The sequence below is a fragment of the Protopterus annectens genome, chromosome 8.part0 (assembly GCF_019279795.1).
Source record: "Protopterus annectens isolate FY-2018-M chromosome 8.part0, PAN1.0, whole genome shotgun sequence".
In the NCBI taxonomy this organism is placed as follows: domain Eukaryota; kingdom Metazoa; phylum Chordata; order Ceratodontiformes; family Protopteridae; genus Protopterus; species Protopterus annectens.
Window position 1 is genome coordinate 292,000,712 of NC_056741.1, and position 22,265 is coordinate 292,022,976.

General features: G+C 38.0%; 1 protein-coding gene across 4 annotated transcripts in view; it reads left to right on the forward strand.

Moving 5' to 3' along the window:
* Positions 1-13,867, forward strand: part of MEF2D (myocyte enhancer factor 2D) — a 1,758,957-nt gene extending 1,745,090 nt beyond the window's left edge. For all 4 annotated transcript variants that reach the window (XM_044079787.1, XM_044079789.1, XM_044079788.1 and 1 more), the window contains one exon: positions 11,296-13,867. In XM_044079787.1, coding sequence (XP_043935722.1) covers positions 11,296-11,620 — 325 coding nt within the window. In that variant the 3' untranslated portion in view covers positions 11,621-13,867. The remainder of the gene's footprint in view (positions 1-11,295) is intronic.
* The last annotated feature ends 8,398 nt before the right edge of the window (positions 13,868-22,265 follow it).

Here is a 22,265-nt window from a genome sequence, read left to right on the forward strand (position 1 = left end):
TTTTTTTTTTTTGCTCCCCATTTGGGGGGCACCTGACATCTGGGGCTAGAAAAACTGAATAAAATGGTGCTGTCTGCATGTTTTATACCCCTGACGACCTGACGTCATGGAAGAGGAGGCAGCAACTGATGCAGGACCCAATACTTTGTTATTCAGGCTGACTGAGGGCAACGTGCCAGCAGATTACCCAAATGTAATGATTGCAACAGTGAATACACTCGAACATCTACATTTATGGTAAGTGTACACAACTGTACTTTCTCTGCACTTCCCTTTTGCTTATCTACTGTGCCCAGGGTATTCACAAAGTGTCTAGCTCCAGCCAGTGCCTTTTGCAGGCAGAGAAACATTCAAATATACCCATACCTGGAAGATTGTCTAATTCAGGCAGAAAGCCAGGACATGCTATTAAAACATCTGGCATTTGTAAAGAAACTTCTAACCTCCCTGGGGTACACCATAAACAAAAAGAAATCTCATCTAGTACACTGCCAACAAATTGTAATCCTGGGAGCAAGCTTGAACACAAATTCCCAGATGGCTTACCTCATGCCAGAGAAACATGTTTAATAGACAGCGTACTTCAGAGTACTGGCCACAAAGATCCAGCTATCTGCAAGGAAAATCCTGCAAGCCCTGGGTTTCATGGCCTCTTGCATTCTACTAATTCCATATGCAAGACTGCATATGAGGAAACTACAATGGTATCTAAAAAGCGTATGGTGTCAACATTCTCAGGATCTGGAGACAATGATTCCTATCATTCCTTGTATAAAGACAGAGTTCCTTTGGTGGGCAGAGGTCTGCCACCTAAACAAGGAGCTCCCTTTCAATCTAACCCCTGCTGCCCAAACCCTGACTACAGATGCATCAGACTATGCATGGGGGGCTCATTTGGCAGGGTGGTGCATTTAGGGCAAATGGAACCCGAGTCAGATGCACCTGCATATCAACCAAAAATAAATGTTAGCTGTACAAAATTTCCTGACAGCCTTCAAAGACCATATCCTCCAGGGCAATCATTGGTAAAGACAGACAACACCACAGTTATGTGGTACATAAACAAGCAGGGGGGAACCCACTCTTACCCTCTCTGCAGACTAGCCATGGCTCTGTGGGACACAGCCATGAGCTACCAAGTGCATCTACAAGCTCAATTCCTGCAGGCAAGCTAAATTCATTGGCAGATGACCTAAGCAGAAATCTGATGGACACACAAGAATGGAAACTGGAGCCAAAGATATTCAACCTCTAGAGGAAAAAATGGGGGACTCCAGAGATAAACCTGTTTGCCTCCCCTCAGAGCTACCGATTGGACAAATTCTGCACAAGGACTCCCACAGTCAAACTTGGAAAGTGGATGCCCTGTCCTTTACCTGGGAAAGCCTCTCAGTTTATGCATTTCCCCCTCTGCCTCTCCTCTTGAACGTTCTACTAAAGATCAAAGAGGACAAACCAAGAACAATACTGATTGCACCAGACTGGCCTCGCCAGCACTGGTACCCTCTCCCACGCAGCATGATACTGCTGGATCCATGGCACCTACCTCAGACACCTTCCCTGCTGTCCCAGCAGGCGGGCCAGATTCTCCACCCCCAGCTTCAAACCCTGAACCTTGCAGCCTGGATAATTCCTTGAGCTGTCCATTAGTATCCCTCAGTAAGCAGGTGCTAGATGTCATTCTGGAAGCAAGGTGACCTAGTACTAGAAAATCCTATGCTGAAAAGTGAAAAAGATACTGTTCCTGGAGCCAGACTCAGGGGACGGGCACTACAGTGCCCAGCTTACCTCATGTCCTTCAGTACTTAACAGAAATGCTCCACAAAGGCCTATCCTTCTCGTCTATCAAAATTCATGCCTCTGCCATTTCAGCACATTATAATACTGAACCACCCCTCTTCTCTCACCCACTGTTAAAGCAATTCCTCACAGGGGCTAAAAGTTTAAGACCCCCCAGGAGAGCCCCTACTCCAGCCTGGGATCTTAACTTTGTATTGGAGAAGCACACTCTCCCTCCATTTGAACCAACTGCAACTGCGGAGATGAAATTCCTTTCTTGGAAAACAGCCTTCCTTCTAGCCATCACTTCAGCTAGAAGAGTGTCTGAATTACAGGCCCTTATGGCAGTGGAGCCCTTCATTATCTTCCATGCCGACAGGGTTTCCCACAGGACCAGTCCTTCCTTTATGCCCAAGGTGGTGTCTAGTGTGGCCCTAAATCAGTCCATTAATTTGCCTACTTTTTTCCCGAATCCACAAAACAAAGGAGAGAGAATACTGCACTCTTTGGACGTGCACAGACAACTTAGATTTTATTTGGACAGGACTAAGCCTCTCAGAAAATCTGAACAGCTGCTAGTTGGCTTTGCTGCAAGGGCAGAGGGGAAGGCCATTTTAAAGCAAACCATTTCTAAATGGATAACCCATTGCATTCATTTCTGCTATAAGCACCATGGAAAACCTACCCCACAGGGATTAGATCACATTCCACCAGGGCTGCATCTACCTCTACAACCTTTATCAGAGGAGTCCCTACTAGGGACATCCTAGAAGCTGCTACTTGGAGCTCTGTAAATACCTTCACCAAGCATTACCACATGCCTATTTTTTCTAAATCCAGAGCTGGTTTTGCCACTGCAGTTTTGCAGGGCTTAATAGCTGGCCCTAATGCTCTCTAACTTCCTCCTCCCTTCCTTAGTTTTGGGAATCAACCCAAATGTAATGACTGCAACAGTGAAATATGAAGAACATAGTACAGTTGTGTACACTTACCATAAATGTAGATGTCTGAGTGTTTTCACTGTTGCAGTCCTGGTTACCCTCCCTTCAGCCCCCTGACTTCTCTTGGCTCTTCCTTTCCTTCTTGTTTGGTGTATTTGAGCTTTCTGGTGTATTTGCTTTTTGTTGGAGGTGTAACATAACATATAATTGTTTCCCATTATGGGGGCATCTGACATCTGGGGCAAGAAAAACTGATGTAATGGCGTCGGCTGCATGTTTTATACCCCTGACGACCTGATGTCATGGAAGAGGAGACAGCATCCAATGCAGGAATCCAAGAATCTGGTATTCAGGCCGGCTGAGGGCTACCTGCAGGCAGATAACCCAAATGTAATGACTGCAACAGTGAATAGACTCGAACATCTGCATTTATGGTAAGTGTACACAACTGTGCTATATTCACTTTTCTCCCACATTTTCCATATTTTTGTTTCACTGTGTTGGCATTCAAACGTACGCATGCTAACATTTCAGTAGGGAGACATTTTGCTAGGTAGGAGTTTATTCTTCCCAGCAGACATCTAGTGATATTATTAGGACAAATGGAAGTAATATTTTTAATTTTGGAAAATACAAAATGGGCTTTGCCCAAACTGATCTCAGGAGGGGTTATCTGAGAGCCAATAGTGTAGCTAGGATGGAGCAAAAGAGGCAACTGCTCCAGGTACAAAGTGTTGGGGGGATTAACGATCAGCTGATAAAAGTTACTTTTCAATGCATACCGGGTTTTAAAAGCTAATATTGCATTTGTTATCAAACCTGAGAACTGTAGCACTCCATGTGGAGTATAAACTGTTTGCTACAGTTGTAAGTTATTGTTTTTTTTAAAGTAAAACCTGCTGACTGTAGTGCTCTGTACTGGATGTAAATGGCAGTAATTTCAGCAAGTAGTTTGCTACAGTTTAAAAGAAAAAAATCTTTCTTTCTTGTTTTTTATTTTATTTAATTTGTTTATTTTATCTTCTAATGAAGAGCTGGGGAAGGAGGGGAGAGGGCATGTCTCTGGCCACCTATTTGATGTGACAGTGCAAAAAAGTGACCTGTTTTTTTTTTTCAGCTTTTCACTTTGAGTTGAGAGGGGGTGGTATATGAATTGGATTGTGTCTGAAGGAAGCCATTTGGCTTTCCTACAGTTTTGCAGAAGTCATTTTCTGTTACATATGTATATATATATATATATATATATATATGTATGTATATATATATATATATATATATATATATATATATATATATGTATGTATGTATATATATATATATATATATATATATATATATATATATATATATATATATATATATGTGTGTGTGTGTGTATATATATATATATATATATATGGGTCTACTTTTGTTTATTGAAAGCTCATTCTTTCGAAAAACAAAAGTACATTCCCAGTTACGCAAAAGTGCAGTTAAACGAAAATAGAAAAATAAAACACTGCAAAGGCAGTTTTCCAGGGGGCAAGCCCCCCTGCACCCCCATGTGGGGGACCCCCACACCCTCGCTACTTTATATATACTAACTCTGAGATTGCACTACAGTGGGGAAAGAGGTATATTCCCTTTTCCCCACTGTAGCATGCTTCCATCCTGCAGTGTTTCTTTTTTTTTATATTACCGGTTCGGTGAACCAATATTCGCGAAATTGCACTTTCGTTTAAGTGCACTTCGCATAAATAGGGTCGGACTTTTGTTTGTCAAAAGAATGCGTTTTCAACACATGAAAGCAGACTCATATATAGATATATATATATATATATATATATATATATATATATATATATATACTGGGAGCATATGTTGTGTGAGTGTAATGAGTTGGCAGACTTTAAAAAGATCCTACAGAGTAATGTGTCAGAAAGACTGGGCAAGCAAATGGATGTAATTAAGGATTTTTCTTTTGAGCTGGGATATAGGAGCTGAGTTGCCCAGATTGTAATAAGGCCTTGGAAAGTTTAATTCTGGTATCTTCCTGAAAAGCAATTAGTAGAAAATGGAAATCAAATCAAAGTCTAAACCAACCATATTTAAAATAGTGAATATTATAATGGAGGTAAGTGAACTGGAAATGGGATCTTTAGAAAAGGCTAGGAACAAATCACATAGAAAAAATGGATACAACTTTGTCAAATGTATTGACATTTACAAAATCCAGAAATCTCTTACCATATTTGCTGTTGGTAATGTATTTTTTGCTGGTTTGTGTATGGATAGCTAGAATCATAGAAAGGTATTTGGTTTGACTATTAATCATAGTCTGAAGGAGCCAAGGATGAGGTTCTGTTATTGGCTAAAATGGGATAATTCATTTTATTGAGCATATCTAGTACTTCAACTAATTCCAACGTTCAAGAATATGAAATCTTGTCAGCAACCAGCAACCATGCAGGTACAAATAAATGCTGATGCTCCCCCACAGTTGCCAGTGGATTTGAATGGTGATAGGCACTGTACCCTATAATGTAGGGTGTGCGGTCACTAAATTAAAACCACGTTTCTGTAGTTGTACAAATGGATGCAGGTCTCTTGATGGTCTTATGTTGAAATTATGACCCTTATGTTTTTGTTGCATTGTAACAGTGTAATTCCCAGAGACTGTTAAATACTTACTTTTAGGCACATAGGTAACTTAGTTTTTAACCTGTTTTGAGCTGTCTGATCTGTTAGAAAACAGACACTTTCAAAATGGTTAGGTTATGATGTCTCATTATTTTGCAGTTCTGACATAATTTTTCATTACCACCCCCCCACACCTAAAAAACTTGGAGAATGTAAACATCATGATAGTTATGTGACTTTTAGAATGAAGAGTTCGTGCTTCAGAACAGTTGCACTCAGTCTGCAATATAAAAACTGTATTTTTCTGTTAATTCCATTTGTAATGTTAACTTTGCCTCCTAATCTCTGTCCACACCCTTATAGCTTATAGGGAATGCTAACCCCCCCCCCCATATATAAATCAGTTTAGTGGAAAATCCACTTCGTTGATATATATGTTATGGCATTTTCCTTTCAACATTGTTAGTAGATTTTTACGTACCGAGTTGCCAGCTCTGATGCACAACCTTCAACGAAGGTATGCCCATTCTCCACACACAAGACGCTTTAGCTGAGAATCGAACAGGACGTCTTACTGTGAGGCAACAATGCTACCGCAGCACCTTAGGTACTTTGCTAAGAAACAAAAAATGGCGAAATGTAGATATTTATAACTTTGTCTTCTTTACAACCATGCATTTATTAACATAAATGTAATACAGGTTTTTGGCTTGGTTAATATAACAGAGATCCACTATGGGGAAAGTCATCCATTTTTACCCCCATTGCCTACGGTCATTCCCATATCATCAATAAAAATCCCTACCTTGAAGGTTTCTTAGTAGTTCTGTGAGAGCATTGTCAACTTCACAAGCATCAAAGGTTGTACGTCAGAGCTGGCTACTCGGTACGTAAATATCTACTGCCAATCATTAGCGGACCAGAGTTCCGCTGTGGCGACCCCTAACCGGGAAAAGCCGAAAGATACAACAACAGCATTAAATCACATTTTAAATAATGACATATGTGAAAACAAACCGTAATAATGTATTTTTCATGCAGTATACATATCTGCTTTTTAACAATTACCATTCATTGCTTAAGTCTTGCCTTCCCTTAAACCTGACTCTTGCTGGTAAACATTATTCTACATGTATTGTTCCCACAAATTCCATTTAATTCTACATATTTTTCTTTCCCTTTTCTAAAGATCCCACCTCCATTTTTTGTCTCCTTTATAATGCTCATATTTCAGTTGCAACTGGTTTAGATTTTGATTTCCATTTTATACCAATTACTTTTTTTGGCAGCCAGTAGCATTGAACTTGGGCCTTCCCATATAGCCAGTTGAGATCCTATGTCCAACGTCAAAATAATAATTTCCTTAGTTAAAATATTTGCTCCCTCAGTTTTTCTGACAGAGTTTTTTAAAGTCCTGATGGAATTTTTTAAATCTGCCAATTATGTTACCATTTACCTCTGTCTTTTCCGTCACACCTCCAGAGTTTGCTTAATGTCTCAGGACAAGTCCTCAGAAGTCTGCTTAGGATATAAAAATATCTGTGCAAACACTTCCAGCAAAAATCTTAAACCTTCCAGACTTGGGAGCCATACAGATATCATCACATTGTTCATTTGAAAATTGTCTTTCCAGTCTCTTTTTTTCCAGTCTTTTCGAAGCTCCTCTGACTGGTTATTATAGTTCTTGTGTAGTATTGTATATGCCCTACTAATTATCTCTTTCCACTCTAGTCTTAACTAAAAACTCAGCTAGAGCTGTTTTCATATCCCATTCCCTCTCCTTCTCCCTTTCTCTTTGCCTGTACTCTGTTGTAAATTCTGGTAGGGAAGGTAGTTTCTGATCTGTATTCCAAACTTATAGTTGGCCACATCCAACTCTACTACTATTTCTTCTCTAGTTATTTGCTCCCAGTACCCTGGTTCCTTTATTAATTTTCCAGTAAATTCTAGCCTCTACTTGCCTATTTATTGTACAACTACTTTCAGTAATTCCTGTTGACAAAAATATTATTTCTCCTTTCCCATGTTGGCTTAGTTCTTTGACTACTTCCTGCTACTTTATGAGTATAATATTCTGTATGGTTGTTATTCCCCATAAGGATGTGCATCTGAAATACTGACATTTCTCCAATTCCCCCTTTTTATCATAATCTCTTACCTCTTTGATTTATAACTTTGTTTGTGTTATATGAGTTTTAACTGTATAGCTCTAAATTATCCATTAAAATCAGATAATCCAAAATGAACTTGTTCTGTGGGGAAAATTAAGTTATCCTATATAACTCTTGCCCTGGTCTCCTCTCAGATAAATTCCTTCAACTCTATTAATTTCATCCGTAGCTTCTCCTCTGGTTGATAAAATATGCCTGAACTATATGTAAAACTAAAGTAACTAAAAACAGTTTTGCTGTTTGTATCTTACTATCCATATCCGTAATCAATGTTTGTGTTATCTTTATTTTAGTCTCATCCCACGTATCCTTAGCTGCCAGTGTAGGCCTGTGAATGAAAAGGTGTTGTAAGTATTTCAGGTGTCATGGAAATAATTCATAGTTTACCACTATAGCCTTTGTTTTATCTTCATATGTCCTAAAAAGATCTTAAACTGTCTCAAAATGTTCAATGTCTTTCGGCTTATCCCGGTTAGGGGTCGCCACAGCGGAACTCCGGTCCGCTAATGTTTGGTAGTGGATTTTTACGTGCTGAGTTACCAGCCCTGATGCACAACCTTCAACGAAGGCACGCCCATTCACGCATGCCTCCACACAGAAGACGCTCTAGCTGAGAATCGAACGGGACAACTAATAATATCTGCAAATAAAAATTTAACGTTTCTTGACTACCATGCCAGTTAAATCCTTGGATTTGTGTGTTCTTTATTTTATTTGTCAATGGCTATAAATAAAAAGAAAACAAAGGGGAAAGAGTTGACCCCTGCCTGGTTCCTCTTTGCAAACATGGCTTGTTAGAGAGTAACCCTTCCACCATAATTCTTGCCTCTGACCCTTCATAAATCCTCCTAATTAACCCTGTTATTCTGTTTGATAAAACAAATGATAACATTGTTCTCTTAATAAAATCACAACTTACTCTATCATATGCTTTCTTTGCATCAAGGTCCACTGACAATAGAAATGTTTTACTACACTTTGCTTCTCAATGGATCATTATTGCTCTTTTGTTTTCAAATGTTTTCTCCAATTGCAGAAAAGGTCCAGGAGAACAGATTACTGTGGGTTGGATACATGCGCAGAAAAGCAGAAGGCAATCGGGTGAAGATTTCGGAGAGACAGGAAGAAGGCAAGAGGAAATTAGGGCATCCAGCAAAGAGGTGGATATATATTGTGTGAGAGAAGACCTGTGACAATCAGGCATGAGTGTAGAAGAAGGTAGAACAGTTGCACTGAATATTGAGCGAGAGAGCACAAGATATAGTAACAACTAACAAGCCACCCTGACCTCATGTAAAAAAATGAGGAAAAGGGGCTTTGATGATGATAATGTCGATAAAATGTTTGCCTGTTTTCACAAAACCACATTGAACTATATCTATCAGTTTGATCCATATCCTCAACAAGTTTTCCACAAATATTTACATTTGTGCCTTTTCTTGGTTTCCTGGTTCCTCTGTTTTATACAGATTTTCATACAATTTCAGGAAGAGCTGTAATACCTCATAGGCTCCCTAAAATTGGTGAAGATCCTTTCTATTTTTGTTGCTGAAGTCATTGTGATAAACATTGTTATGCTCTGGCATTATCAAAAGAAGTTGCTTAGCAGCTCCTTTCTAAACTCATTATCCAGGTACTCCCTTATTTTTCTATTAGCATCTTGCTGTTGCTCCACTTCTTATTTTGTGCCCCCCCCCCAGTTCTGCAGTACTTTAACTTTTGTGAACCACTCTAAGTAATTACTTCTTCTACTATGTCTTTTTGTCTTGTTTCTTCCATGTTTTTAAACTCCATTTTAATTTTTCCCCACTCACTAGTTATCCCTTCTAATGAAATTTCTATCTTCCTATTAACTTTTGAATCATTTATTTTGTTTGTTTATCGGGGTATTACACTGGGCAGGACAGACTATATTTAGACACAGTTTGGCTTACCAAAAATAAAAAAGAGCCTCTGACCTGTGCGAAAGTAGGTAGTTCCCCTTATGGCAGAAATTTCATCAGAACAAAAACTTGACATCACTTCCTCATTTACATATCAAATTGCCAAAAGTTCAAAGTTCAAAAAGTAACAGCCAGAAAGTTCAGAGTTAAAATAAAAAGTACTGAATCAGACACAGCCTGGGTGAATGAATACCACCCATTACATACATTCCTAGCTTTTTAATGGGTAAGTAGGAAAGTGACAGCATTTAATTTTTTGCTTCATTACCCAGCATTATGTCAGGGTCGCCACGGTGGTGCAGCGGTTAGCTTTGCCACCTCACAGCAAGAGGTTCTTCGGTTCGATCCTCGGCTGGGGTACCTTCTGTGCAGAGTCTGCATGTCCTCCCTGTGTTTGTGTGGGTTTCCTCCCACATCCCAAAGTCAGCATGACATGGATTGGACACTCTAAATTGCACTCTAGGCATGAGTCTGTGCATGTGTGTGCCTTCTGTGGAAGGTTGGGCTGGCAACTCAACACCGTAAAACTCCACTGCAAATCATGAGCAGATAGGTGATCCGCTGTGGCGACCCCTAACCGGGAAAAGCCGAAAGAAGACCCAACATTGTTATGTCACTTTTTATTGGTCTGTGATCTGAAATAGTCACTGAAATAGTCACATTCAATTAAATATACAAGTTTCTGTGAAATATAGTTTCTCTACAGTCTATCTAGTTATTTTAGCATGTTGTGGCATTCTAATGAGAACTAAAGGTATACTCTCTCTTGTGTGAGGTTAAGTCCAAGTAAAATTATATTATTCACGTTAATTAAATATTATATGTTAATTGTTTTAATATGGACATTAAATATGACATATTTGCTGACATGCTGCACAAACTTGAGTGGACCAGTGGGATTACTTACTAAAAATTTACTCCATTTTTATGCCAAAATACTTAATTACTACTGCTGAGGGTTGGCTACACCACGTCAGCAGCTATTTCTCAAACCTTCTGTAAGGATACATATAAAGCTGCCGATTAGCAAATGATTTCCACATTTGTCAAATGTTAGAAGTTGAAGAGTTAGTTTCAGAGCAGAACACGATACTCTAGGTCTGCTATGAATCATAGCTTGGACATCTTTCGACCACTAGAGATTATGAAGGGACTGCTTGGGATTTCCCCCATATGTTGTACATAAATGATGTCATTTTGCTATTTGAAGTAAGAGTCTACATTGTAAGAGTCAGGCAGTGTAATAGCAGATATTTGAGAATGCTTTCTCTAAGTATCCGATGGACATTGAAATGCTCTAGCTTGTGGTTTTCTAGTACATTTACAGCATGACCGTTTTCATTACATTAATGACATTGGCAGCAAATGTTAATTTGTTATACAGTGAACAAGGAGAACCAAAGTATGGCAGAACATATGTCTGTTTTGAATAGATTGGCATGAAACTGAAAGCGGTTGCATCGGGCAAGAGACTGTTGTTGGCCATAGTTACTGCTTGGAAATCTATTTATGCAGTACACAGAAGAATGTTGTGCTAACTGTACATTAAGTGTAAATGATGAAATATGTATTTCTCAAAGAACTACTTTTAAGGTAAGTGCCACATGCAACTGTAGTTGTTTTAATAAGGTCTATCATTCGGCCTGTTGCTAACAGTAAACTCTGTGACCTTAATGTCATACTGGTTAGACCAATTATGGCAATTATTCTTGGTCTGTGATAGATGCAAACGTGTATGTCTTCATATACTAAAGTGTGTCACATGGGTAATATTACTTAATGGCTGGGTGGTTCTTGAAGTAGACTGTAATCCTTTCATTACTTTTTTTTTATATCTTTCAGGCCCAGCAACCAGTTAAGTCAGAGCTTAGCACTAACTGTCAACACTAGTCAAATCAAGAAAGAACCACCACAGTCACCAAACCGAGACCGCAGTAATGCCAACACCCAGTCCTCCTCAAGTTACCCACAGCAGATGCGCCAGGAGCCAACTGGTCGATCTCCTGTTGACAGCCTCAGCAGCAATGCCAGTTCTTATGAAGGGAGTGACAGGGACGATGGTCGTGCAGACTTCAGCTCATCACTTGGGCTTCTAAGGCCCAGCAGAGAAACCGAAAACGATAGTCCCTCTGTAAAACGCATGTGTCTGGATTCCTGGGTAACATAACCTTCTGGCTCCAGCCTCTGCTCACACCTGGGATGGGTTGGGGGGGCAGGGCTTGAAAAAGGACTAGATGGTGCGATCATATTTGAAACTGCCTGAGAAATAGCTGTAGTGATTTTTTCTGACATTTCTCAAAATGGACACGAGCTCAGGCAATGTTTGTTGTGCATAGTGTTGTCCACATATATCAGTGGCTCCTGTCCAAGCCAGCCAGTAAAGAAGAAAATGGATGGTCTTCAATTTTTCCCTCTTCTCTTGTTCCAAGAAATAATGACTAGAAGACATGAGTTAGAGTTCCAGCCAGATCGTGTAACACTTTATGAACTTCCACATGCTCAGACTAGTCTAATTTGGAGCAGACAGAACTGTGGCTTCACAAGCACATACCCATAAAGAATATATGCATTGCTTCTGTGCACTTCCTTGCATAATATGCTCTTGATCTTTTAGCTAGCCGTTATCCCTCCACCAGTTCTTACAATGGATACTGTACTTTTAGTAGGGAGTGTCTGCGGTCATGGTGTTTTGCAGCTGTAACTCAAAACACAAACTTGATAAGAATGTCCAGGTTCAGATCTAGATATAATTGCTTACTCTACCAACTCAAGCAGTTCTTTCAACCTGCAGTGCCTCAGTCCATTCACCCGTTGTAAATAAATAAATAAATATGATGGGTGAAAAGCGGAAGTCAGCTGAACATCAGATGTTGCACAGTAGTTGATTCATTTTCCATGAATAAACTGTTCAGAAATCTATAGCAGAAGTTTACACAGAAATACATATACATCTGTCAGGCCTTCATCAGCTGCCACTTCCCATTTCATTTTAAGTAGGTAACTAAGTCAGGCTGAAGGCAGTTTTCATCTATTGCCTTGCTGCTTGTCTTTAATTCCCATTTTGTTTAGCGGGGCATCTTCTGATACATGAGCATGATCTGCTCAGTCAGCTGATCAGAGAAGGCTCAACACATATTACTATAGCATGTTACACTTGAACAGCTAGGTGTATGTACTGAGCATGCTTGAGCCAGTCAGATGTAGTTATGGCAGAGTAATGAGAGCAGTGTGAAAGATTCCACTTATCTAATTAAAATGGCACTTCATGTGGCACTTGCTTGTAGTAGGAATAACTGTGAAATGACAGCTATTTTGGTTCTTCAGTTTTGCATACTTAACTGTTTCACAGTTCCACAAGTTTATTCAACTTCAGTATGATGTTGCCACAGTTTTTATTTCAGAGGCGTTATGTATCTTTTTATTTTATGGTGTTAGTAGTAATTTTAACTTAAGTACTTCTCAAACAATAATTAATTTTGATGAGTATTGATCCCTTTGGCATATACCAGTCTTAAATTAACTTTTAAGTGTACCTTCATTTACAGTGGAATCATGACTTGAAACATGGGAGATGCATCAAAAGTCTGACACATGTAATACACAATCCAAAGGACTTGAGTTGCAGGCTAATTAGCAGCAATTATCAGTAAAAGTTTTCAGATTTATGCTATACTTGCATGAGATTTGAAGACAGTTCAAGTTTAAATGTTGGAATAAGGAGATCAGATTTTCTATAAAATTAATTTCTTGTTGAATGTTTTATTGTCATCCTCATCAAAATCAAATATTTTACATAATTTTTAAATTTATTTAAAGTAAACTTCACATTAGTTCCATTTACACTGTTTTGCCAGAAGATTTAGTACATTGTAGTGAGAAGTGCTACAGGCAGGCAGCCTCTGATAGTTTTCATTTGTACTATGTCAGAGGCTACAGGTATGTAGTCCCTGATAGTTTTCATTTGTACTGTATCAGGGGGTATGTAGCCCCTGATAGTCTTCATTTGTACTGTACATAATGCCAGTGATTAGCAGGGATTAGCCCAAAACAAGTTTTAATGGCTATAAACAGATACTGTTGCATTCACTATCTGCAAATGCCCATTAAAGCAGTATAGTTGATTCAAAAGGCAGTAATTAGTTAGTATGTAGTTTTTGTATTGACATGAAAAAAGTAATACAAATGACTGCTTCAGAAGTTACTAAATATGATAGCTGAACTGTTCAGATGTTCTTATTTAGATTTAAAGTACAAAAGTACATCTAATCAAGAATGGTTCAGTGTGGCTGAAGCAAGTATACACCCACGTGACTGAGTTACTAATTACTTTTTCTTGCAGTGCTTCACTGTGCGTGCAATCCAACAGAGCATATCTCACACACACACACAAATACATATATGTATGTGTGTATGTATATATATATATATATATATATATATATATATATATATATATATATACACACACACACACACACACACACACACACACACACGTGTGTGTGTGTGTGTGTCTGCTTGCCTGTGTCCCCAGAATGCTATGCATTGCATGCATTGCTTCTGTCAATATTAGTGTTGTTTCAGTTGACTTTTAAAAATATGCCACACCTCATTTTTGTTTGTAATTAGATTAATTCAACAAAAAGTTAATGTGTTTTAGCATTTCTGTGCAGAAGAAAACATAATCCCCTTCCCCTGTTTATTCACAAGAGACATCAGCTTTTATGGTGCCTGAGGAAAAGACCCCCCTAAGAGGATGAGATGGCCTTCACTTTCCAAAATGCACTTGTTTATGAGGGACCTTGACAGGCAAGATGTTTGTGTGTGGCATGTGTTGGCTTTTGTTTCCCTTTAAGAAATGATTATTACCTTCAGGGGTTGTGATATCCACCATGATATCAAGAGGTTTATATTATCATGCATCATCACTTTAGTGGCCCTGGGCTTACGCTTTTACCATTTGTGTAGTGAATCTGTTTCTCTTACTCCATACCTGAAGTGGTTTAGCTGTTATATTTATGTATCTTTTAAGTTCCTATGAGAACTTTTTGTAGTTTGGATCTTCAAGATTCAGGCTGTAGTGCTGCTTGTTCGTTCAAGGACTGCTGGAGATACCACATTTAATTGCAGTGAAAAGACTGCTTGCTGGAGAGATTGCAGTCACTCTGGTCATTCTCCGCTGTTCCAGTGTATGGTTCAGCAAATAATTGTATCCTACCAGCAAAAGACTGCTCAGAAGTATCAGTTTTGTTAGCCAAACACAGATCACAGGCTAACATAACATTACCTTTGGCAGTTGTTGAATAATATGTTGAATGAGTGTTAGGAACAGATGGTTGCTTGTCCTTGTTGCTTTATTTGTGCCATAAAAAAGGATCCTAACCAGTTACAGTACTTTTCTTGCACTGTTCCCTTTATTTGGGTGGCTTCTGTAATGGTAAGCCTATTGAAGAGCGGGGCTAACAGATTTTTAAATACAAGAAAGTTGCATTCCATAATATGAAGTTTTGAAAGGAACTGAGTGCATTTTCTTTTGCTGCTGCTTGCTTCTAAAAGAAGCTTTTACTCCCCTATGTCAGCATGCTTAGGCTATGTAGTTGTACAAAAAGAAATTAACAGGGACTACATTTCACTTTGAAGTGTATGACAAACTAAACGTTTGGCAGTATTTTTTCTTTTATTCCTACCCCAAAACACATACACCCTTTTTGTTGCACTTCAACATTCTTATAGGTCCTCTTTGTAAGGAGGTGAACGTTTGATATACTTTGTCATTATATGAAAGGTATAAGCTTGCCTACAAATTTAGGGTGAATGCGTTGAAAGGTACTAAGGCACGTCATTAATGATTCACAACCCCATGGAGATAATATCCAGTTGTCTGGAGGAGTTCACCGGTGAAGGCCTGTTTTAGGCATCTAGTCTGTATATTCTGCTGTGATGAGTAAAAATGGAAAAAAGGAAGTGCTTCCTATTGCTGAAATGTCTCAAGTGTAGTGATTTTTTATTTTGCCTGAAAAGGAGTACTGTTTCCTCAAATTTTTAATGAAAATTGGGATTCATGAGAAAGATTTGGATTGTCTGACTAGAGTTAATGTTCTATATAAGGTGCTGACATTTGGTAAGGCAGACAAAAACTTTCTGTTGGGTTAGCAGAGTATTACAATTATGAATGGATACCCTGTGGGTGGGAAATTCAGATATGCATTGTTCCTGTGGTGTGATCAAAAGTGGGATATTTGTAATCACTTTCTTGTGAAGTGTATAAACACTAGGGAAAACTTACAATGCCGTTAAACATCCTCAGAATATCCTGAGATAGTTCATTTTTGGTAAGTCCGTCCTTCACAATTCCTCAGTTAAAGTTGACACAAGATGTCTTGCATGTTTTACTTCTCTCATTTTCTATAAAATAAGCATCTTTTTAGCTCAAATGTTTTTGCATATTTAATAATGTTAATTTCCTCTTAATGTTACATGTTAAATGTAAATGCACCCTTTTTCCTTTTCCTAATGCTTGATTATTGCAGAGGTAGTTGAGCTGAGACATTAACTTTTTATACCTTTCTAGTGACTTAATTTTATTTTAAAAATTTTATCACATCCTTTACTAAAGTGGTGGTGCACATATATGTGAATCCTGGAAAGATATACTTTTGTTGTGGGGGAAATACGTTCCCTGACTCTTTCATCTTCACATGTAAAGAGTTCAGCAGGTCTGGGCCATTTTGGTCTCTTCATGATTTATCTTTACAAGCTGTCATCTATTTTTATTGGAATGTTAATGCTCTATCCAGATAAAATAAATCAGTAAGCAAATAACCGCCTGCTAACTGATTCACCTGCTGTGTTATGCTGAAGGGCTGAATATTTCCTGGAGTGTGTGCAATTGTCTGTTTGCAGCAATATTTGCTGCACATTTTTTCATTGAAATTGCCTTAAGTAATGAAACGTATTTTAGTGGATGTTTTTCTGAAAATATGTGATGCAGGTTAAAAAACTGAGAACAGAAAACTGAAAAGAGGACCTGCTTCTTGGATAGGAAAGGTAGATATTTGGACAATTCTGCACTACAGATTCAGCTTGGTAATATTGTATGGAGCTGCTGGCCACTTATCTTGCTTCTGCAGTGGTTGAGATGTACTTAGTACTCTAACAAACATACTTCTTTCGTTAGGCTGCATCCTGCATAAGCAGCTGAGTACAAGGTTTATTGAAGAATCAGTCTTGAACTGATTGGTCCCACCCCACTAGAAATGTGTGGATGTGTCCTTCTATATTTTGTGAACAACAGCTTTGTGTACATGTTCCAGGCTGGTGGACGGGTGCCTCCTGGGTCTTGTGTCATTTAGGCCCAGGTTTGGCAGTGGCATTAGTTAGGTTTACAATATTTGTTAAGTTTTTGCCTCCTAAAAAGTAACATGTTATCATTATGAATGACAATCTTAAAGAAACAGAACACCCTGATTTTCCATCTTTCTTCTTCACCTTCTCTGTTTTTAAATATTCTTGTAAGCTTTCAGTTTCCTTATGTGCTGGTGACAGTTACATTGTGTATATATATACATATATATATTTTTTAAAGAAACATTTGCGTTGTGTAGAGTAGTGTTTTATTTTGTAAAGGGTGTTGCAAAAAAAATTGCACGGTTTAAAAAAAAACTACAAAATGCTGCAGGACTTTTTTTGGGAAGATTGACACAGAAGTGGAGCTAATTTATTCTAGAAGGCTATCCAGTGTAAAATGCATGACAAATTTTACAGACATATAAAGAGAATACGTATAAAGTGTAACCTCAACAAAGTGTAGCATAAAGTTTTAAAGAAGAGAAATATATAGCTAATATATTGTGTTTGGCTAGTTTGCTTTACATTTTATGTTTTTTTTGTTCTTTTTTGAGAATGAAATACAGTTGTGTATATTTTCATAAGAAAAGTATGCACTAAAATGTTTAAAGGTTTTATGATATACCGCTTTCTTCAAAAGTGTTGTTACTTACCAAAGTCTTTGGTTTTTGTGGTCCCGTCCTTTTTTTAAACTTATGATATTCACACCTAATATTTGACTTTATGGAGGGTGGGGGGGTGGGGTGTGTTAATTGTTTCTATGAGAGAGACTGTTTTCCTGTATTAGGATGGTTTTGCACTCACTTTGTATCAGTGGCAACGGGTATAATCAGTGAACTACATTTTCATTTTCATTAGTAATGCTCTTTCAGAATTTCAACTTAAAAGGGACACTGTCTGCCTCTGGATTTTCATTGATGGCCAACATTTGTGATGTATTCCAAAATAATTGGTCAGTGGGAGTAAAATGCGGAATGTGTGTTGTTAACTTTTCAGTTTAACAAAACCAAAATTCCACTTAATTAAGTAACACAAAAAAGTTGCTAGCACTATTTAAAAATGCTTGGAATTTACATAGTGAACATAATGTCATGATATGTTTTCCAGTGGGAATGGTATAGTTTAGTCTGTTGCATCCATCCATTGTATATAAACAAAAATATATGCATTCTGTATTTCAAAGATCTCCATAACTCTATTCTCTCTGCAGAAAAGGAATGTTTTATTCTGAACCTTGTCAGTCAGGTTTGTTTTAGTTATACCATTGTCTTTATAACCGATGCCATTTGTTCTCCTCATGATCTGCTAGAAGGGAGTGCATATGCTGTGAGCCAAGTTGCTGACTCTGTGTTGTCCTTGTTTCCCAGTCATGTGCATTCCTGTTGTAGCTTACAAAGTAGATGACAGTGTCCCTTTAAAATTCCTTTCACCATCTTCCATTTCTGTCCTTATTCTGTTCTATTCTATTCTGCTCTATTGTTTTGTTTTCTTTTCTTTCTTTGCATCTGGAGGACCTTGACCATGTTTAGAAATGACTGTTTTTCTTTGGCATATTGCTTTCATTGAAAAGAGACTGCCAGACTATTTGCTTTCTGACCTGAGAGAAAATATGTTTCACTCAGTTGTGTGTTGATCATTGGAATTTAGCTGACTGATTTTCATGCATACAAAAATTTGGCAAATCTTCATGGCACTTTTCGTACATTTTTGGACCACCCCCTGTTCACTGCATATCTAGTATTGACAGTGAATTTCCAAATTTGTCGGTTTCCATACTGTGGTTATAGCCATAGATGCCACGTCTGAACTTGCATAGTAAATTACATGTAAGAGCAGTAGTATATATTGCTCTAATTAAAAGAATACTCATTGATTACTAAGACCATTTAAGTATTGTGGAATAGTGCCCCCAGTGTTCGGATTAAAGGCTTTTTTAATACTTCCAAAGGGTAGTAGAGCTCCATTTTCCATTTATTAAAAACATCATTGATTGTTTCAGCTCAAAAGCAAGTTGTCTGTAACTTAACAAACCTGTCAACATCTCCTTTCTTGTCACATTACAAGTAAATACATCGGCCATGGAGAGTCCATTTTGAAGTTCCACTCAGTAGCTGCTTAATGAAACACTAGGCTTTTATGGCCAGTCCCAGCTCACATTTTAAAAATAACGGCTACTTCAAAAGTTTAGACTGTGGTTCTCTATTCTATCCACCAGGATAGATTTTTAAATCTGTAGATGTAAAGCACCCTGGACATGAAGACTGAATATCAAAATTCTTTATTCCACACGTTTAACCCTTTCATCCAACTTCTGTCGGACTTCTTCTCTGAAGAAGTCCAACAGAAGTTGGATGAAAGCGCTAAACCTGTAGAATAAAAGAAGTCCAACAGACGTTGGATGAAAGCGCTAAACCTATGGAATAAAGAATTTTGAAATTCAGTTTTCATGTCCAGAGTGCTTTACATCTTGTGAGTGTTGGTTCTCTTGGGTTACATAGATTTTTAAATATATATCTGGTGGTAATGGCATAGAGACAGCATGAGGACTTTTACTAGTGATGATACTTTTTATCTCAACTATTTCATTCCAGGCATGGAAATTTTCAGAAACATGCATCATTATTTCATATGACAGTATACATGTGATGTAATCATGCTTACCTGTCAGTAACTAGGAACCTACAAAAAAAATGGAGAATGTAGCACATAAATGCATTGAGTGGTATTTGCCAATTTCTTTTTAGTTAATTTTGTTTCCTGTTGCCCTATGTGGATGTCTGTTATTTTACAGCTGCACTGCTTTGCATCTGTAGCTACTGTATCAAAACACAAGCTGGCAAGCCATGTTATAGACCATCTTTTTGTCTCCTGGTGAACAACATTAAAGCCTGGTTACTTAAACCAGTTCCACACCTTGTTCAATTGAAGAATGCGCTTTCATTGTGCAGCTGCACATCCTGAATTTAATTTCCCTTCTTCACATGTCCCTTGTGCTCTTCCTGGGAGTGGTGCATTGCACCATTCCATTATCCTAGAGACTAGACCTAGCTTCCCAGCCATTAGGAAGCAAACAGTGTCCACTGCAGCACTTTTAATCTTGTACCTAAAATCCTTAAGTGTGATTACTTTAATTTTAATAGTGCTGTAATATTACACAGTTTTGCATGTAACCACCTAGCTCATTTACTTAGTTTACAAAAATTAAAGTTTTAGTAAACCAGAGCTATAGGACATGAACATCTGTTTCTAAAGCTGATATATGTGGGGAAGTGTGTTGTGTTCCTCTCAGAGATGCATATAGGATGTGCAGAAAAATTGCCAAGAAAAGTAGTTCTTCATTTAAATCAGTGATGGTTTTGTCCTCCATATCCTTCTCTGTCTTCAGTTTTCTTTCTTTATATACTATTTTCTACATGAACTGCAACTAAAATGTTTTACCTTGTTTAAGCAGCTCCATGTGAATTTCAAAAGCCATGATCAGTCTTTAAATATATCTTTCCCTTTATTCTTTCTTATTTGGAGCCAACCTCTTGTGGTATTACTTGGCTGACTGTATATAGCAAGTTTTAAATATGTTAGCAATGGTAACTAGAAAACAAAATGAATTTTTGTTGTATTGACATGAAAATGAAACTATATTTTTGTCAGAGTATATTGTAATAATACTGACTTCAAACACAGCAGAAAGTATGCATCATATTTATTTAATCAATACTGCATTTTCACTTCAGTCTTTTTTCTCACTCAGAGTTTGAAATTCTCTGCCCAGAGTAGTCATTAAAATTTAAGTGATTTGGGAACTTACTGTCTGCAGATTTTGTTACTGTTAAGTTTCTTTCATTGAGTCATACCATGCACCAGCAAGTTGCTTCATTATACAATGGAGACTGTACAATGACATGCAGGAGCAAAGGTATAGTAGTTATTACCAGTGAGTGTGTGTGTGTGTGTGTGTGTGTGTGTGTGTGTGTGTAAGGACTGCAGAGTGACCAACGTAGTAGCCATCATGGGCTAGCCACTTTAAACTAGTACTGTACAAACCTTGAGCACTCAATCCAATTAATTCCTGGTAGGCTTATATATAAGACATTGCTTGAGATGGATGGATAAGTGCACTTATCATTCATCAGAGAATGCACTCAGAGTTCACTTTTTGTTGTTGTCAACTCGTATATGTTCTGTGCACTGCTAAGTTAGTATCAAGAGCATAACATCATTCTCCGAACTACCTGTAGAGACATCTAAAATTCTTACAGACATAAGTCAGAAAAGTATTTCTAGATTGTCTGCATGTAAGATGTTTTTAATAGCATAACTATGTTGTAGCGAATAAAGGACTTTTGAATTAGTTAGCAGTGTGCTTTTAATTGGTAATTAGAGGATGCAGATACAAAGAGGAGATGTGTTTGAGAGAAAATATTTTATCCTTTCTGATGGTACCACTTATGTTGTCAACATCTGGATCTGTTCCAAACATTTGCAGCTGAGTACTTGATTTTTAAGGTTTGATCTCATTCAGCAGCTAAACTTGTATGTGACACAGTCAGATTGTGGGAATAATTCTACAGCAGTACCTAAAGGAACACTTGCCTTATGACACATCATGCAACAAAGAAGACAGTCTGTTATGACTTTCCCAGTTCTGTCTTACTGTTGTACTATATGATGCATTTCCTGTAGTCATTCTTTAATGCATTTGCTGTTTATCCATTTAACAGATTCAGGTTTGCAGGGAATCTGGAGTCTATCCCAGCTCTCATTCCAGAAAAAGAAATGAAACTAATACTGATCAGGCTGCCAGCCTGTCATAGTACACACAGATGTTTTCATTAACATGCAATGTACTCACAAAGCAATTTTAAGCAAAACCATTGGCTCTTCATTACGTCTTTGGATTCACTTGTCTCAGATTCTGTGGTCAGTGTCGAAACAGCTGTTGGCATGCACTACCACTACTTCTTCTTCTTGATGAGATGATCCTTCTTTTCCAAAATCTAGAGCTCTTTCAACTGTTCAACTCATGCCGATCCCTTAAATGTGGGAAGGATTGGAAAGAACAAAAAATATCACTGACAACACTGTACACTATCCATTCCCTCTTGTTTAGCCATGCTTGAGAGCCTTTTACTTATCAGTTCCATAGACAATGTGATGGTGGTCTGGCATGGCAGAAAGCAGGAACTATGCGGTTTTGAGTCCTGTTTTGTTTCACAGACCTTATATCTTCCCAGACTTACCAATACCCTGGACGACTCCATCTGTTAAGCCTTTGCAGATTCCAAGAATGTTAGCTCTGATAGGTACAGGGCAATACCATTTTCCTGCACAATGTCCCCCAAACATGGGTGTTTTTCCTTCACTTGACAGCTGTTTGCTTACTTTCTTCTGTCATGGAGAATGGCTAATGGCATGAAACTGATATGATCTTTTTGAGATAAGTTGAGCATTTGTGTTGTACTTTCTCC